Here is a 19,487-nt window from a genome sequence, read left to right on the forward strand (position 1 = left end):
TTTTTTAGTATTGAGTGTCTACTGTGATATGGGATGCAGATATCATTGTCATATTGAAATAGTTATACAAATTGCTTATGATTCATGCATAACTATACAATTCACCAAATCAACAGTCAAGAATAAATTTATTTCTTTAAATAGTCACAGAATTCAAGAGTTTTAAAAGCTGAAAGAATGATTTCATTTTAACTAAAAGAGAGCTATACAACTGAACCAAATTAGTCATTTTAGAAACAGAAAAGGCTGCGAATTCAGAATTCAGTCCATCGATTATGGCTGAGATGATGTGTAGCTAAAAATTTATTCTGCAGTGTGTATGAAGCAATGTAGAAGATTTACTGGGATGAAATTGTTACTAGGCCTTGGGAAATGAATTTACAATTGTAGAATAGAGAAAAATATTTCTGAAATGTGTCAGTCTGTCTATGATTTACATTGAAAGAGCTAGTAGTGCTTAGCATTGCTAATGATATTCAACATAGAAAGTTTGACAGGAATTAAATATGTCAGTTTGGGTATTTTTAATGATATTCCACACCATGATGGTTGATACTTTAAGATATATAGTTGCCCTTTGAATATAAGCAATATATTAATTACCAAATAAATCAGACATTAAGAACTACAAACATACTAGAGAATGACATCAGCATGATGGCAGAGTGAGATCTTCCCTTAGACTCTCTCCCCAAGGTACAACAAAAAGTACATTCATAAAACAACAGAGGACATTTGCACAGCACAAAAGATGTCTGAGAGAACCATGCAGGCATACATCTGAAGGTGGAGGTGCTGGACTCCCAGGAGGAAGTGGAAGAAGTGGCAGCAGGTGGACTCTGCAATCAGATACCATCACTATGTGAAGACACAAGTCAACACCATCAAACAGTATGAAGAAAAATATGAATACTCCAGACCAGAGGGAAAATGACAAGCACCCAGAAATCAATCCTGAAGGCACAGTAATTTACAATGTAATGACAGAGAATTCAAAATAGCCATTATTAAAAAACTCAATGAGTTACAAGAAAATACAGATAAACAGTTTAATGAAATCTGGAACAAAATTAATTAACGGGGGGAATTCTTCAGGAAAGTGATTAAAACTATAAAGAAAAATCAATCGGAAATGTTGGGGATAAAAAATACAATGGATGAGATAAAGAAAAATCTGGACTCCCTAAATAACAGAGCTGGTATTATGGAGGATAGAATTAGCAGTCTCAAGGACAGAAATATAGAAATGCTTCAGATGGAGGAGGAGAGGAAACTAAGATTAAAAAGAAATGAAGAAATTCTAGGAGAAATATCAAATTCAATTAGGAAATGCAACATAAGAATTATAGATATTCCAGAGGGAGAAGGGAGGGAGAAAGGAAAAGAAAGCTTGTTCAAAGAAATAATACCCAAGAACTTCCCAAAGCTGAGGAAAGAGCTGGAGATATAAGTAAAAGAAGCTAATATAACTCCTAACTCTATCAATGTAAAAAGACCTTCTCCAAGGCATAAAGTAGTAAAACTAGCAAAAGACAATGAAAGAAAAAATATTAAGGACAGCAAGGAAGAAGAAAATAACCTACAAAGAAAGGCTTTCAGGGGATTTCTCAGCATAAACCTTACAGGTTAGGAGGCAGTGGAATGACATATTCAAAATTCTGCAAGACAAAAACTTTCAGCCAAGAATACTCTATCCAGAGAAAATATCCTTCAGACATGATGGAGAAATAAAAACTTTCTCAGATAAACAAAACCCAAGGGAGTTCATCACCACAAGAACCTCCCCCCACCCGCCAAACAAGAAATGATCAAGAAGGCCCTCATAACTGAAAAAAAAGAAAGGATTTACAAAGCTTTGAGTAAGGAGATAAATAGGCAGACAAAATCAGAAAACTGAAACTCTCTATCAGAACAGGTTAGCAAACAATTATAATGTGAAAGATAAAGGGAAGGAAAATATCAAAAATAAATATAATCTCATCATTTTAACCCCCAACTCACAACACATGAGATAAGTTGTGACAACAATAACTTAGAAGGGGAAGGGAAAAGCGATGAATTGGCTTAGATTAAGGAAATAACAGGCTATCAGAAAATGGATTATCTCATCTACAAGATTTTTTATACAAACCTCACGGTAACCACTAAACAAATAATCAGAAAGAGAGACATAAATGACAAATAAAGAGAAAGCTATCATATAGAACCACCAAACTGAATTGGTAGTCCGAAATACACAGAACAAGAAACAAGGGAAATACATAACAACCAGAAAGCAAGGCAGCATTAAGCCCTCATATATCAATACTCACTCTAAATGTAAATGGATTGAATTCTCCAAACAAAAAACACAGTGGTGGGATGGATTAAAAAAACAAGACACAACAACATGCTGCCTCCAGGATACACATCTCAGCTCTAAAGACAAACACAGGCTCAGAGTGAAGAGAAGGAAGATGATATTCCAAGCTAATGGCAAACAAAAGAAAGGTGTTGCCATACTTATATCAGACAAAGTAGACTTCAAGATAAAACAGGCAATGAGAGATGAAGAGGAGCAGTATATAACGATAAAAAGGAACATTCCACCAGAAGACATAACACTTATAAATATATATGCACCCAACACAGGAGCATCAAAATAAATAAAGCAACTATTAACAAACCTAAAAGGAGATATTAACAACAACAGAATAACAGTAGGGCACTTTAACACCCCACTTACATCAATGGATAGAGCATCCAGACAGAAAGTCAACAAGGAAACAGTGGATTTAAATGAAAAACTAGACTAGATGGAATTAATAGATATATATAGAACACTCCATCCAAAAACAGCAGAATACACATTCTTCTCAAGTGCACATGATCATTCTCAAAGATAGACCATATGTTGGGAAACAAGGCAAGCCTCAATAAATTTAAGAAGATTGAAATCCTATCAAGCATCTTTTCTTACCATAATGCTATGAAACTAGAAATCAACTACAACAAAAAAGCTGGGAAAGTCACAAATATGTGGAGACTAAATAACATACTCCTGAACAGCCAAGGATCATTGAAGAAATTAAAGGAGAAATCAAAAAATACCTGGAGACAAATGAAAATACACCATACCAACTCAGATGGCAGGCATCAAAAGCAGTCCTAAGAGGGAAATTCATAGCAATATAGGCCCACCTTAACAAACAAGAAAAATCTCAAATAAGCAATCTTAAACTACACTTAACAGAATTAGAAAAGCAAGAACAAACAAAGTCCAAACTCAGCAGAAGGAGGGAAATAATACAAATTGAAGCAGAAATAAATGAAATTGAAACCAAAAAGACAGTAGAAAGGATCAATGGAACAAAGAGCTGGTTCTTTGAGAAGATAAACAACATCGACAAACCCTTAGCCAGACTCACTGAGAAAAAAAGAGAGACAGCTCAAATAAATAGAATTAGAAATGAAAGAGGAGAAATTACAAAAGATATCACAGAAACAAAAGGACTATAAGAGAATACTGTGAAAAACTATATGCCAACAAATTGGACAATCTAGAAGAAATGGATAAATTCTTAGGATCATACAATCTCCCAAAACTGAATCAATAAGAAATAGTGAATCTGAATAGACCAACCATAAGAGATTGAAACAGTAATCAAAAACCTCCCGAAAAATAAAAGTTCAGGACCAGATGGCTTACCTGGAGAATTCTACCAAACATTCAAAGAAGATTTAACCTATCTTTCTAAAACTAGTCCAAAAAGTTGAAAAAGACAGAACACTTCCTAACACATTTTATGAGGCCAACATCATCCTGATACCAAAGCCAGACAAGGACAACACAAAGAAGGAAAATTACAGGCCAATATTGCGATGAACATAGATGCAAAAATCCTCAACAAAACATTAGCAAAACAAATACAGCAATACATTAAAAAGATCATACACCATGACCACGTGGGATTTATACCAGGGATACAGGGATGGTTGAACATCTGCAAATCAATCAATGTGATACACCACATTAACAAAATGAGGCATAAAAACCACATGATCATCTCAATAGATGCAGAGAAAGCATTTGACAAGATCCAACATCCGTTCATGATTAAAAACTCTCAATGAAATGGGTACAGTATGAAAGTACCTCAGCATAATAAAGGCCATATATGACAAACTCACAGCCAACATCATACTCAATGGGGAAAAACTGAAAGCCATCACACTGAGAACAGGAACAAGATAAGGGTGCCCACTGTCACCACTCTTTTTCAACATAGTACTGGAGGTTTCAGCCAGAGAAATTAGGCAAGGAAAAGAAATAAAAGGAATCCAAATAGGAAATGAAGATGTGAAACTATTGCTGTTTGCAGACAACATGATTTTATATATAGAAAACCTTAAAGAAACGATCAGAAAACAATTAAAAATAATCAACAACTACAGCAAATTTGCAGGGTACAAAATCAACTTACAAAGATCAGTGGTATTTCTATACTCTAATAACAAATGAACAAAGAGAATTTAAAAATATAATCCCATTTACAATTGCAACATAAAGAATAAAATATCTAGGAATAAATTTAACCTAGGAGATGAAAGACTTGTACAATGAAAACCATATTATTGAGAGAAATCGATGATGACACAAATGGAAAGACATTATTGAAAGAAATTGATGATTTCCATACATCAAAGATATTCCATGCACATGGATTGAAAGAATAAATATACTTAACATGTCCATCCTACCTAAAGAAATCTACAAATTCAATGCAATCCCAATGACATTCTTCACAGAAATAGAACAAAGAATCCTAAAATTCATATGGGGCAACTAAAGACCTCAAATAGCTAAAGCAATCCTGAGAAAAAAGAACAAAGCATCACAATTCCTGACTTCAAAATATATTACAAAGCTACAGTAATCAAAACAGCATTGTACTTGTACAAAAACAAGCACTCAGAGGAATGGAACAGAATTGAAAGCCCAGAAATAAAACAACACATCTATGGACAGCTATCTTCGACAAAGGAGCTAAGAACACACAACGGAGAAAGGAAAGTCTCTTCAATAAGTGGTTTTAGGAAAATTGGACAGCCACAGGCAAAAGAATAAAAGTAGATCATTATCTTTTGCCATACACAAAAATTAACTCAAAATGGACCAAAAACTTGAAGCTAAGACCTGAAACCATAAAACTTCTGGAAGAAAATACAGGCAGTACACTCTTCAACATCAGGCTGAAAAGGATCTTTTCTTTTCTTTTCTTTTCTTTTCTTTTTTTTTTGAGGAAGATTAGCCCTGAGCTAACTACTCCCAATCTCCCTCTTTTTGCTGAGGAAGACTGGCCTGAGCTAACATCCATGCCTATCTTCCTCTACTTTTTTAATAGTGGGATGCCTACCACAGCATGGCTTTTGCCAAGCGGTGCCATGTCTGCACCCGGGATCTGAACCAGCAAACCCCAGGCCGCCGAGAAGTGGAATGTGTAAACTTAACCGCTGCACCACCGGGCTGGCCCCAAGCTTAGAAGGATCCTTTCAAATACCATGTCTACTTGAGCAACGGAAACAAAAGAAAAAATAAATAAGTGGGACTTTATCAGACTAAAGAGCTTCTGCAAGGCAAAGGAAACCAGGAACAAAACAAAAGGACAACCCACTAACTGGGAGAAAATATTTGCAAATCATATATCCAACAAGGGGTCAATCTCAAAAATATATAAAGAACTCACACAACTCAACAAAAAAATCCAAAAAACCTGATCAAAAAATGGGCAGAGGATATGAACAGATATTTTTCCAAAGGCAATATAGAGATGTTCAATAGGCACAGGAAAAGATGTTCATCAGGGAAATACAAATCAAAACTACAGTAAGATAGAACCTTACCCCCGTTAGGATGGCTTTAATCACCAAGACAAAAAATAACAAATGTTGGAAAGGCTGTGGAGAAAAAGGAACCCTCATACACTGCTGGTGGGAATACAGACTGGCACAGCCACTATGGAAAACAGTATGGAGATTTCTTAAGAAATTAAAAATAGAAATACCATATGAGCTAGCTATTCCACTACTGGGTATTTATCCAAAGAACTTGAAATCAGCAATTCAAAGAGACTTATGCACCCCTATGTTCACTGCAGCGTTATTCACAATAGCCGAGACATGAAAGCAACACAAGTGCCCATCGACTGATGAATGGATAAAGGAGACGTGGTGTATATATATAATGGAATACTACTGAGCCATAAAAAAGACAAAATCGTCCCATTTGCAACAACATGGATGGACCTTGAGGGTATGACGTTAAGTAAAATAAGCTAGACAGAGAAAGACAAATACCATATGATTTCACTCACATGTGGAAGATAAACTAACACACAAACAAAGAGAACAGTTTAGTGGTTACCAGAGGGAAAAGGGGTTGGGGGTGGGCATAAGGGGTAACGGGGCACATTTATATGGTGACTGACAAATAATGTACAACTTAAATTTCACCATATTATAAACTACTATGACCTCGATAAAATTTAAAAAATAAAAGAATTACAAAAGTACTCAAAATTACAATCATAATTCTATATCATGATATAGAATTATGATCCAAAAAGTCTTGATTTTACATTATATCTTTGTATTCTAGAGAAGGAATATTAGCTCCAATGAACGAGACGTATAAACTGTAAGATTTGTGAGTATCAATAATATCTAACCAATAGTTTAACCTTCACCATAAATTCTAGGACAAAATAAAAAACCTGAGTTATAAACTTTGGACAGGGAAAAACAAGGGTCATTCATTCATTTTACAAATATTTATTGAAAACTAACTATTATATAGCTTGGCATGAGGTGCAACTGAGAATACAAGAATGGCAAACCACGGTCTGTGCCGTCAAGGATGTTGACTAGACTTATTGTTCCGATCATTTAGTAATACAGACAAATATTGAATCACTACGTCGTACACCTGAAACTAATATAATCTTCTATGTCAATTATACCTCAATTTAAAAAAATCATGAATTTAAATACATATTTTTTAAAAGACTAGAGAAAGTAACAAATAACAGGAGAAAGAGGAAAAGTATTCAGTGGGGGGAAGGAAATGATCCTAAGCATAGGCGACTGGGTATGTTGATGCTAACATATAAGTCGAAAAAAAAAACCAATCAGAGTATATGTAAAAAACTTTGTTATTGTATAGGCTTTCTAATTGACCTACCTATTGTTTCACCACTTGTTGTTGTAACCGCTGGAATGGAAGCTGCTGAATTGGAGAAAACAATGGAAAAAAAATAAGTTTTGTGTAGAGGGAAAATTATGTTTCTGAGAATATCTATGGTCATATATAAAATGAATCAACTTGAAACTAATGTTTCAGAGAATTTAATCACATAGGTAAATAAACGTCAAAATGTGAAGTTAAAGTTTCAAAATCCCATAGACAACAAGTAAAAGGTCAACAAAACTTGTCATTTTATATGACATTTTTTTCCAAAGTCTTCCTCTAAAACATTCTTAAAAGTACGACAAACATAAACCTCTCTAAAATTGTCACCACAGAGGTATAACAGTGGAGAAGAAAGTCTGGGCTTTATATTTTTTAATGCTCTGTTGATTAAGCTGTGGTTGGAGATTGTGGCTTACCTGTGCCTGGGCTACTGCTTATCAGTGTAATTGCTAGACAAAGGAGGAGACAAATATTCGGAAACGTATGTTAAAATGGTGTTGAAAGACAAGATTAAAAAGTATTTATTTAGACATGTTTAGATATCTGTAGAATGCAAATAAATGATTAAATTTAACAGTTAAATTCATCTATCATATGTTTACACATTTAATATGCTTTTGTACTTCTTTGGCCACTGCTTTAATTACAAATCATTCAATTAAAGTTAAAATTACTTAGTAAAAGGAAACTGTAAATTATTTTCAAATTTAGAATTTTCTGCATTAGCCACTTTCTCCAATTAACTAGCGTGCAGAATGTTATTTTTAGGACACGTAACTTCTGAACAGAGAAGAAGTTCTTCACTAATATTACAATTGGATGTAGACCCTGCTACTTGGCATTTAGGAAGTGAAGAAAGGGAGACCAACATATTTGCAAAAAGGGCCAAAATGCCTGAATTGCAAATTCACCTTGCTGCCAGTTCAGAAGCTAAAAAACTAATAAGCATCTTTTTTACCTGCTTCGGTGCTTAATACAGAGGTGGCTGTTGTAGTAGAAACTGTTTAGGGAAGACAATATTTATGAAAATAAATTACTTGAACACTTTTTGCTGGGAAATACAGTTCAAAAAACCAGTTGACATAAGCCAAATAAAAATTTCTGAAATTGTGTGCAGAAGTTAAGTGACAAAACAATTTCTCATTTAAATCAATGCAAATAACATTGTATTTATTGTATGTCCACCAAAAATAACTAATTATTTTCTGTTATTACCATCTAACCAAAATCATACACAAACTTTATAAGGTCCACTATTTATGGGCCAAGAAATGAAGTTCAGAATGCTGACATGTGATACATTAGCTTTAAGTGATCAATAACTAAAATAAATAACATTTTTACTCACATAACTAAATATATTACCAAAAACCTAAGCCTTCCAATTTACTGTACTGTCTCTTAATTGACACTACCTCCAAGTATTGATTAACAGGAAATAAAATTCCTCCTTGAACCACACAAGACTGCCATATGGAAGGGTACTGCAGCAGCCCCAAGTATAGTTATATTGCCCGTAAATTAAAAGTCCTAAAACTACACTGCATTTTGCCCAGCTCTCTCGCGAATGAACATAACCGAAATGCCCTTATACCTTACAACAAATACACGAGTTCAGGAGAATGAATTAACTTTTCATTTCTGTGTTTCAAATCATCTCCCAGTGTAATTATGATTTTAAAATATTTACTTCATGGGAGACCACGTTTACTTCTTTTTCATTCCACTTGTTCCGATTATCTAAAAATGTCAAGCTTTGGATGACGATAATTAACTAATAAGCATACATGACCCATTGCATGTTCTAATCATATTCCTAACTTAATTCACAAGAGTATAATGAAATAATATTTTAACGTATTTCCTAGCAACTGTTCATTTTTAATTTAAAATTTTTGTATCAGCAGATTTACCAGCATATCTTTCACTGGCACAGAATCATATGAAATTATAAAGGATTATATAGAAAAGAAATCAGAAACACATTTAAAACATAAGGATGATTTTACACTTACAGGTAAAATTTGTAGTAGTTTCTGAAATAATCATAAATTACTATTATTTACAGGAATGAAAAATTGTGAAAAAATTCTAAATCTCAAGTTGCCTATAAGTCATCGATTTTTTTATATTACGTCTTGCAATGTCTAATACAAAAAAGGAGTACCCCATGTATTCCTTTGAAGTTTATTGAGATTTATTTTTAAGATATGTGCTGCTCACGAGCAATCCTTCAATTATTTAAGGCTGTCTGTATTAATCCTCACCTTCCACTCCATCCTTTTATTAAGCCATTTTGACAGTCGCACTCCCTAAATTCCCAGAACCTACAGACAGGGGGCGCACACGCAGGACAGAACTGCCCCATCTGCCAGTTGTTGGAAACACCTTGGCAGCATTGGTTTTGAAGTGACTTGGCATCAACAAATACACTGGAACAGAACTGTCTCGATCCACTGAGCAGCAATCCAAAGCTTTAAGTACCTACTCCTCTGCTGCTGATGGTCTGAAAAGATCCCAAACCCTTTATCTCATCTTTCCTGTATCCATTAGAGTAAAATATAATCACTCACCACCGCACTCCAACTCTCCTGCAATACAATAGCTGAAAGTTAAAAAAAAAAAAAGAAAAAAATGAGGTTGAAATTTTAACTTCTAATGACGTATGTCTCCGAAATTTAAAACAACAAATTGTCTAACAGTGAAAATCAAAACAGAACCAAATAAGAGAGCAGTAAATAATCGTTTCCCCAAGAGCCTGCTATTGATTCAAACTGCTTTTTTGCGTGTACTGTGATTCCTAATCATTTCACTGAGGAGTTCTTGGGACCTAAAGGAATGCTTTGCAGTCAAGCTGCAAAGTTAGTTCTTACATTTTCAGTTTCAAGCATGACGTTACTTGATGGCCATGCTGTTCCAGTACAGACCACACCTCTTTGCTTCCATGTCACTGTCTGAAAGCCTATAAGCACGATCTTCTATGTACAGAATTAAAATTTTCCTTTTACCTAAAACTACATCGTGACATTTTCTGTCCTGTCTTCTGCATTGGTAAGTATAAGATTTAACAAACCATTTGTTGATATGTGGATTTGCTGAAAATACAAAACAACTAACATAGCTGATATAAAAGTGAACCTAATGCTGATCTTCTCATTTAGAAACAACAGAGATAAAAATTATATATTTTTTCTTAGTTTTTTTCTAAATGAAAATGCAAGAAACAGAATTGCTTATTGGAAAGTTAGTAGAGAATGTACCATGTTCTTCCACAGTTATCTTGGATCACCCCGCCCGCTGGTATGATATCATTATAGAAGCAGCTGCACTCAGATAAACTGACGCATTTCATGATGTTCTCATCCAGGTAGGGAGCACTGTCCGGGCACTTAGCATAACAACCTGTAAGAAAAAATGACGCGCAGTTCATCTCTATGTACTGAAACTCATCATACTGCATTATATATTTGTAAAGTTACTTCAAGGATTCCATGAACTGGAGTAGATAATAGCAAAGCAACAACACACTCTTGATGAAAATACGTAAATTGAACAGGATTCAGATCCTCTTGCAATGAGATATCAACCTAAGAACTTACAAATTTTGACAGGTTTAATGTTTTTCTAAAATGTTTCCTAAAGTATTTTTAAGTGAGTAGCTACTTTAATGATGGGCACAATGTTGGACATAATACAAAGCTTTGATATGCAGTCATGTGTCGTGTAACAATGGGGGTACGTTCCGAGAAATGTGTCGTTAGGCGACTTTGTTGTTGTGTCAACATCATAGTGTACTCACACAAACCCAAATGGCATAACCTACTACACACCTAGGCCATATGCTACTAATCTTATGGGACCACATGGTATATGTGGTCTGCCCTTGACCAAACTGTTGTTAGGTGGTACATGAATGTATGTGCATCTTGAAATGTGAATGTCAATTCTAAATATCTATTTTTCCAAGGGTAGAAGACACTGAAGTCATACTAAAATGAGCTGAAAGATCTCAAAGCCTGGGATTTAACATAGATGTGACTTTTGGAGAGTTTTTGCACCATCTTGTTTTCTTTTCACTTCTCTCTTTCTCTCTCAGATATAGAATGCTAAGAATAAAGTGCTGTTTAAGTATGGGATATAGTAATTGGCCTCTATTTGGGTGAGACTACGTTATATGTTGCATTCTGAAACTACATTCTCAATTAACTACACTGTCTAAGGAAAGGTTTAAAGATTGACAATGGGATCATAGCACTGTGTCCTCTTTCTCTCCTATTAAACAGATAATCTATGTCTAGAGAAAATGTTTCTAATGTAGAAATATTAATGTCATAATAAATATAAATATTCGTTAAATTATAAAATGTAAGACACTGAATTGGAAGGAACTAACATTTTCCAGTTTTAAAATATCAATATAATTTGTATCACTTTGTGGATATTATTAAAATATGCCTTACCTTCTAAAACTGCAGAAAATTTCTGGCCAATAACTCCATCTTTGCATGTTTTTGCAGCCACTGTACCACAAGGTTCGTAACGCCAGCTGCACTCCCCAGGTGCATTATAATAATCACAGTAGACAGCTATAATTGAATTATATAAAATTACTTCCATTCATTAGGACAATTTTCGCTTTTCATTTTCCAAAGCATTTTTAAAAGAGATTTTGAATGATATTAACAATAAACAGACCTAAAATATATCATTGCATCTTATCAAGTTCCTTTGACTTTATACGAATTGCCATATAAAGCCAAAATATTTCACAAAAAAGGGAGAAGGAACATCTGGAATCAAAATAGCGCCCTCCTTTGACATCTCACACTAAGGTTGGTTTGAGGTGGAAAGGTAAACATTAATTTTCCCATTTTGAGATATTTTAGGTCATGTCTACATTCATGGTTTTAATGTTCGAACTTACATTAGAAAAATAAATCTCTGGAAAAATTAAGCCGTTTTAATATGTAAATAAGAGTTCCCAAATGAGGTAACTAAAGATTTCAATATAATATAATGCTGTACATAATAATCTGAATAAAATGAGGATTCAATTTCAATATCTCTCATGTGTCATATTTTCTCCCATAATACCTTCCTTTAAAAGGAAAAGAGTTGGCTGATTTCTATTAAAGTTATCACGTTCCATATATATCAAGACTCAGTTTATAGCCATTTTACAGTTTATCTTGACTAGGGCTCTATAAAAGTTCTCAAGATAATTTGGACTTCAACCAAAAGTAACATGTGAGGTAAACGTTTAAAGACATACGACTCTACTAAGCTAGGTAAGCAGTTCACTGCTCATCAAGTTACGAATAAGAGATCTTTTTATCAGTGTTTAGGGTTTTTCCCTGTGAACACAAGAACCTTTGAAACTAAAATTAAATTTCATGTGCTGTGCCAGTTGCCATATTTTTTTAAATAGATATTTTTTTTCCATCATAAACAAACCATGTTGGGATTTTAAACCTTTCTAGGTACAAGAATACGTATTTTGTAGAAAATATGAGAGGAAGATGGTCTAACCAAACAATTTTATCTAATTAGGTTTTTAAAGAACAACAACACATGGTCTTCACTTACGACAGAGATCTGGTTTTCTCCATGTGACACAGACTCCAACTGCGCTGCATGCCTCTGCGTACATAGCCACAGCTGTGCAGAATCCCAGGTACTTCCCTTCCATGTCACATGCACAGGCTTCTTCGATACACGCATCATAGTAAGCGTTGGGATCCACCTAGGGAGAGCACAGCACATGAGGTTCTGGGAGCAAACCTTGTTCAGGTTATTGCTCTCAGAGCCAGGCTACCTTGTTGTGGCAGTCTCTGAAGGTGCTGTCCCGGATGATCTCACATTTCCGCACAGCCCAGGCTTTACAGTATGGATTTGAGTCACATGGGAAAGTTTGAGTTACTGTGTCCGAACATTCTTGACTTGTTTTCCAACTATTTCCAAATTCCAGTGCCCCAGTAGCTACTGATGAATATCTTGTTGTGAAATCATCCTTGAGATCGCCATTGTTATTTCCACAAAGACCACACACTTTGCCCTAGATGGATCAGAACAGGAAATTAACAAGGGAGTTGTACTAGGGATGTATACAGAGATAGATACATAGATAGATAGATAGATAGATACGTGAGAGACAGATAGATATGGTTATATATATTGTATCATAAATCCATTCTAAATTCCAAATTTTGGAAGGAAACCAAAATCTGTGGATAAGATTCTGTTCTCATTTAGTGCAAGGTATCCTATATCACAAAATGATCTAATACCAAATAAGATAAATGCCTTAATAATTAAAAAACAATTATATTCACTAACTTCAAATTATACATGAATATACTGTTAGATTCTTAGAAAAATTATTGCTCCAAGGAACACATTTAATTCTATGTATAGACCAACTACCTCAAGATTGTTTTATGAAATAATCTTAAGCAAGCTAATTATGGTTCAACTAGAATGCCTCAGGTTTATTGCATTTATTTTTTACCAGGTTCTATCATCTGAGATTACGTTTCGTATTTCATGATAAGGTTGATTCTCCCATTTTCCCCCTATGAATATGTCTCTAATTCTGAGTAACAGAAATGATTTTGCTTCCCCATTAACCAATTTTTAGTGATATACATACATTCCAGCTTGGATCCAATATCACAGACATTCTTGTATTTTTGTCCCAAATTATGGTTATTCCATTTAAAAATTTCACAATCAAGTACAGGCCAACGGTGTGTACAGAGTATGTATTTCCATTCGGTTCACATTCCTTGCTTTCTGTAGTTTTGGCTGCTGTTACTTTGCCATCATGCAAGACAATATTCTGATCCTGTAAATTAAAAGACAGACTTACCGTAACTTCAGTTTTATTTGGCTGCTCATAATCTGAGAGAAAAGGTAAATGAAAAGAAACAGTACTGTACCTGAAAAGCAACTACGATTTTTCTTGAGCATGTAAGCCCATCTTCACAGCATGGGACACTTTCAGTTAAAATACGGAATGTGCCATTTTGACTACCACAATAATCCTTTGAAAATTAAATGATAATGACAGTTTATTAATATCAGGGACATGGAACTCAATTACAATATTTGTATCAGGCAAATATTTCTTACACAGTGAACCTTTAAACTCAATAAATGACCATATGCTGTGCTATGGAACTTCCCAAAGACAATGGGTAGGTAGCATTTATGAGTAGGCAGCCTCGGCTGAGTAGAAACTAGTTAACTTGCTTTGACTCAGCCCTTTTCCCACTACTTCTATAGAAGTTTATAATTATACCATAGATATATAAGTATTTAAATTGTGTAAGTTTAGAAACAGATTTATTTCTAGGCTCCATAAATAGCTAGACAAAGGTGGGTTTTTTCCTCAGTGATTTTTATGAAACTTGATATTCAATCACAACTAATGCATAAATACAAAACAATCTAAATTTCACTCATTAGATGTTACTTAGGAAGCAGTTTAGCTGTATGAAACAAGCATGAACTCTGGAATGAGACAAATCTAGGTTTGAATATGGCATTTTCTACTAGTAGTTTATGTTGCTTTGTCTCTCTGAGCCTCGCTTTCTTCATTTGCGTCATAGGAATAATAACATCAGCCTTTTAGTATTGTAACGATTAAATGTAATAAAATGAAGCTCTCAGAAAACGGTAACTGTCATTGTTGCTGATACTGCTGCTGTTAAATAATATCTGACATTTATTGAGCACTTATCATGTACTCCAATATTTGCCCTAATTTGGTTTCAAGTAGGGACTATTTCCATCTCTATTTTACAGAGAAGGAAACACACAGAGAAGTTAAGGAATGTGCCCAAAGTCAGGCATCTGAGAAATGGTAGAACCAGGATTGAAAGCTAGGCTTACTGCCTCCAGAGTTAAGTTAACATTAAAGCAGGTTACATTTTTCTGTCTTTGAGAAATATTTGACACCATTTTTTTTAAATTTCACAATTTGAGAGTAAAATTCTCCAGAGCTCATCTACAAATAATAATTAAGAAGTATTAAAAATTGGGATAAAACACACTTGTAATTACCTCAAGAAATGTGTACTGGCAGAGACCATCAAAGCTGTAACTTTTTCCATCAAAAGTTTGAACATGACCTTCCCCATAGATGTGGCAGGTGGTCTGACACTCATTTTGTGTACAGTTCCAGGATCCTTTTACGCAAGTACTAAAAGAAAATAATGACAGAGTGTGGTGATTATATTATGCCAGGAATGGTGTACTCATATCATTTTTAAAGTCATAAAGACTTTACTCATAAACACTCATAAAGAAGCACAAAACGATGTTTCATAGTGACTTAAAGTTTGCAGTTGTCATTATAGTATATGATATTCATCATATATAATGCTATATACAGGTTGTATTTTTAAAAATAGCATTTTTTCTAACTACATTTGACCATTATTTTTTCAAATATCCCAAAATATAACTTCTTCTTTCCTATAAAAATAAGAGCAGACCGTACACTTTCTAATATCCCAAACAAATAAAATAATAATCTTTTATAATGCACCATTTGTTGCAGCCAACTGAGGTGACACTTCCTTGGTCATATTCTCGTCCACCAAAAGAGCATGGGCAGTCATCGGGAAAGACACAGTTCCCTTTAGAATTTCGAACCATTCCTACTGGACAGTAGCACCCACGTTTACAAGGCAAGTTTTCCTACAGGAATAAATATAAAATATACACCATGAGGCACTGCTCTAAACACATAACATTACCAGTATTAATTTACAATACATAAAAATAGCAGGTACACTTTTAGAGTCAGCATTTGACAAGTCAAAATAACACACAATAAGTAATATGGGGGCCGGCCTGGTGGCATAGTGGTTAAGCTCACGTGCTCCACTTCAGTGGCCCAGGGTTTGCTGGTTCAGATCCTGGGCACGGACTTACACACTGCTCATCAAGCCATGCTATGGCGGCATCCCACATAGAGGAACTAGAAGGACTTACAACTAGGAAATACAGCTATGTTCTGGGGCCTTGGGGAGAAAAAAAATCCTCTTAAAAAAATAAATTAAATAAATAATATGACCTTCTAATTATTTTTCCTTAAAGCTTTAGTTTCCCTCTGCCCTGAAACAACTAAAAGTTTTAAAAAGCCAAGCTCTAATGCCATGTTACTTACTTCAAAACTAGGTATGTTCCGAGTGCTACATGTGCTGTCAACTCTTCTCTGTGCCTTAGGATCACTGCAGTCAACATACTCAGCCCCTCCCGAACAATTCTCTGCCAGATAAAGGAAGTTGTTAGTCAAGGGCCTCCTGATGTGCTTATTTTAACCAAAGTAGATATTTTAAACTTGCATCATGATTTCAACACTTACGCAGGGTTAAATTAATGGGAATCTGGCAAAGAAGAATTCCATCCCGACAGACACTAGAAATAAAAGAAAACGGTACATTGAAACATCAAATTTCAATGACAACTTCTTAATACACTGTTACAGCATCTCTAACTGCTCATCCTTAAACCACCTGTGTTATCACAAGTAGTTAGATGAATGAGACCCAGAAGATAGATAACAGGTAACAAATTATAAGATACAGCCTTCTGTGTATTATAGGAATGTACAAACAAGGTTCTATGAACATTAGAGAAAACTTCACGGAAAAGATGGCTGGATCTTGATGGATTAGTAAGATTCAATAGATACTGCTGCTAAGATACAAAGCTGCTACATAGGAAAGAAGAAGGTATGCTCCAATGACATGTTTGGATAGAAGGTGGGATGCATGATAAACAGAAGTTGTAGAAGTAAGTTGGGGCCAGATTTTGAATGGTCTTAAATGACATGCAAGTTTGTTTCTAATTTTCAGGCATCTATCACCAGTAAAGTTTCTGAGCAGCTGAGCGGCACCATCAGAATAGTGCTTTAGGTTAGATACTCTAGCGGTAGAGCAGAAAACAGGAGATAGAAAGAGACAGGGCAAAGAACTGTCATGTTAGCTATCACAGTAGTGCCAGTAAGGGCTCATGGGGGTCTGAAATAGGGTAATGATGAAGGAAACCATAATTTAGAGGTGCTAGCCTAAATTGCATTAAAAAGATAATCTACTTCTACTGAGAAGGTATCATTATCAAATCCCAACCAAATGTTTTGTGTGCTTTGACGGAAGGGGGTTGTTATCTACACTCTCCTTCTAAATGGCCAAAAAAACCCATTCATTACTAATTGATCACTTCATGGAACTAAAGAAAAGAGCGAAGGCACATCCATCATTTTTGGATTGGCTACTTCATTTTTGCAGTCACACTGTTGAGAATTGCTATGTCTGTCTACGGAATTAGAACTATGGATAAATTACTTTGTCCCAAACTGCAGAAATCACAACCTCCTTAGGCCTTACAAAAAGTCACAATTCTTCAGCTTCTCCTACTGCACAGGAACTAAGTTCAAATTCTTGAGTATGGCCTGGCCACTGTATACATTTCTAGCCCAATCCTATGCAACGACAACCTACACGTGCAATACTTTTTCAAGCATTTCCTACATTAGTGCATTCTGTTTACTCTACTGGAAATCACTCTTCACATCTCAATTTTGTCTTGAAAAGGATTCATCCCTCAGAAAAATTAAAATTCTGGTCTCCTCTGAGATGTGTTCCTTATCTCCTCAGGTAGCAACCGGCCCTTTCTGCTACCATATTATAGTATACAAACCTCCTTACAATAGTCAGTATCCTGCTTACTCTGTGAGTCCAAGACAATGTTCACTCATCTTTGTAACTCCAGCACTCAACACAAGGCCTCCCACATAGTAGATATTTATTTAATAAGTGTTTGTTGAATGATGAATGCTGACAGACAACTAGAAAGCATTGCCTGAATATGAAATCGTTTTGCATTGTCTATATTTAGGAGTTGCTAGAATGTTTTTCTACTGGTATTTAAAACCAAACATGAGTAGGATAAATCAGTTATAGCCATTATGATGCAGTGAACACTCCAGAACAAAGGGGGAAGTATTAACCTTAATAAGAAATACAAAAGTAAAAAGATGACAGATCTAAAGCAGACTTCATACCAGCAAAAGACTATTTCTCTGAAAAGGACAGTCCCTTGATTTCAAAGTTATCACAAGTGTATATGTAATCTCCATACCAATTATTGTCATCAATTTGAATGAGTTTTCCTGGTTGTATGACCTCATCATTTATGTAGCAGTCACACTGAGATTTTGCAACACAATTTCCTTCATTATTCTGGTACATTCCATCAGGGCAAGTGCATCCATCAACTGGAACATCTTCTACATCACAGCTCCTATCTCTCTCTGACAATGATCGGCAAGAACTATTGCAGGCTTTTACATTGTACTTGAAAACTAGGCCACTTGGACAAGAGTGATCTGTTGGAATAGGGACAAAAAAGTAGTAAATATGTATACATCCAGGAAAACGAGCAATTTTACTTCAAGCTAATGTTTATAGATATTACAGGGAATTATTCATAATTGAACTTAAGAATAATCAAGAAAAGGTACTTGCTGTTCATTAGTTTTTTTCATTCTTTTTTTTTTCCAGTTAATATTGAGTCTCTACTATATCTTTACATGTTCTGCTGGAGATGAAGCCCATAAATAAGACAGATAAAACATTGCTGTCATGTGGATTATATTCATTCCTAGGGGAAGGACAATTGTGGTACATGCTATAAAGAAGCAAGACAGGAAGCTCTAAGTGTGTACAACTGGGAAGCTGCTCTTCAGGAAGAGGAGGAGTAGATGAACAGCATGAAGGGAGCCAAGAGAAAGGTAACTCTATGTCTGGGGAACAGCCTAAATTAGAAGAGGAGGAAGTTCTTTCAAAGAGCAAGTAGAAGAATAGAAGCTATAAGCCCAGAGACAGAACAGAGGTTGGAACTTGCAAGAGCCTCTTAAGAAGTTTTGTCTTCAGCCTTAGAGCAATGAGAAGCCATTGACTTGTGTTAGACTGGAAAGCCACATGATCAGATTGGTTTTATGTGGTTTTACTTTAAAGATTACACTGATATCTCCGTAGAAAATGGATTAGAAGGAACCAAGAGTGGATACTGAAAGAGGCTATTGCTATCACCCAGGAGAAAAAATGTTGGTTTCTTGAACTAGGTTGGTGGCAATAAAGATGGAGAGATGTGACTGGATTTGAGAGAAATTTTAGAGGTGAACGTGACAGACCTATTGATTGAGTAGATGTGGGCTATGAAGTATTAAGTATGATCTACAAGAGAT

At 35.0% G+C, this 19,487-nt stretch overlaps 1 protein-coding gene across 1 annotated transcript in view; it reads right to left on the reverse strand.

Annotated features, from left to right (window-relative positions):
* Positions 1-19,487, reverse strand: part of MUC19 (mucin 19, oligomeric) — a 56,534-nt gene that overhangs the window by 8,035 nt on the left and 29,012 nt on the right. Inside the window, exons 22-34 of the mRNA XM_046662970.1 lie at positions 18,380-18,626; positions 16,602-16,654; positions 16,404-16,504; positions 15,780-15,931; positions 15,293-15,431; positions 14,167-14,271; positions 13,878-14,072; positions 13,044-13,283; positions 12,815-12,971; positions 11,689-11,814; positions 10,489-10,630; positions 9,802-9,833; positions 8,187-8,228 (exon numbers count right to left, since the gene is read on the reverse strand). Coding sequence (XP_046518926.1) covers positions 8,187-8,228; positions 9,802-9,833; positions 10,489-10,630; positions 11,689-11,814; positions 12,815-12,971; positions 13,044-13,283; positions 13,878-14,072; positions 14,167-14,271; positions 15,293-15,431; positions 15,780-15,931; positions 16,404-16,504; positions 16,602-16,654; positions 18,380-18,626 — 1,731 coding nt within the window. The remainder of the gene's footprint in view (positions 1-8,186; positions 8,229-9,801; positions 9,834-10,488; positions 10,631-11,688; positions 11,815-12,814; positions 12,972-13,043; positions 13,284-13,877; positions 14,073-14,166; positions 14,272-15,292; positions 15,432-15,779; positions 15,932-16,403; positions 16,505-16,601; positions 16,655-18,379; positions 18,627-19,487) is intronic.

This window comes from Equus quagga, chromosome 1 (assembly GCF_021613505.1).
Source record: "Equus quagga isolate Etosha38 chromosome 1, UCLA_HA_Equagga_1.0, whole genome shotgun sequence".
In the NCBI taxonomy this organism is placed as follows: Eukaryota; Metazoa; Chordata; class Mammalia; order Perissodactyla; family Equidae; genus Equus; species Equus quagga.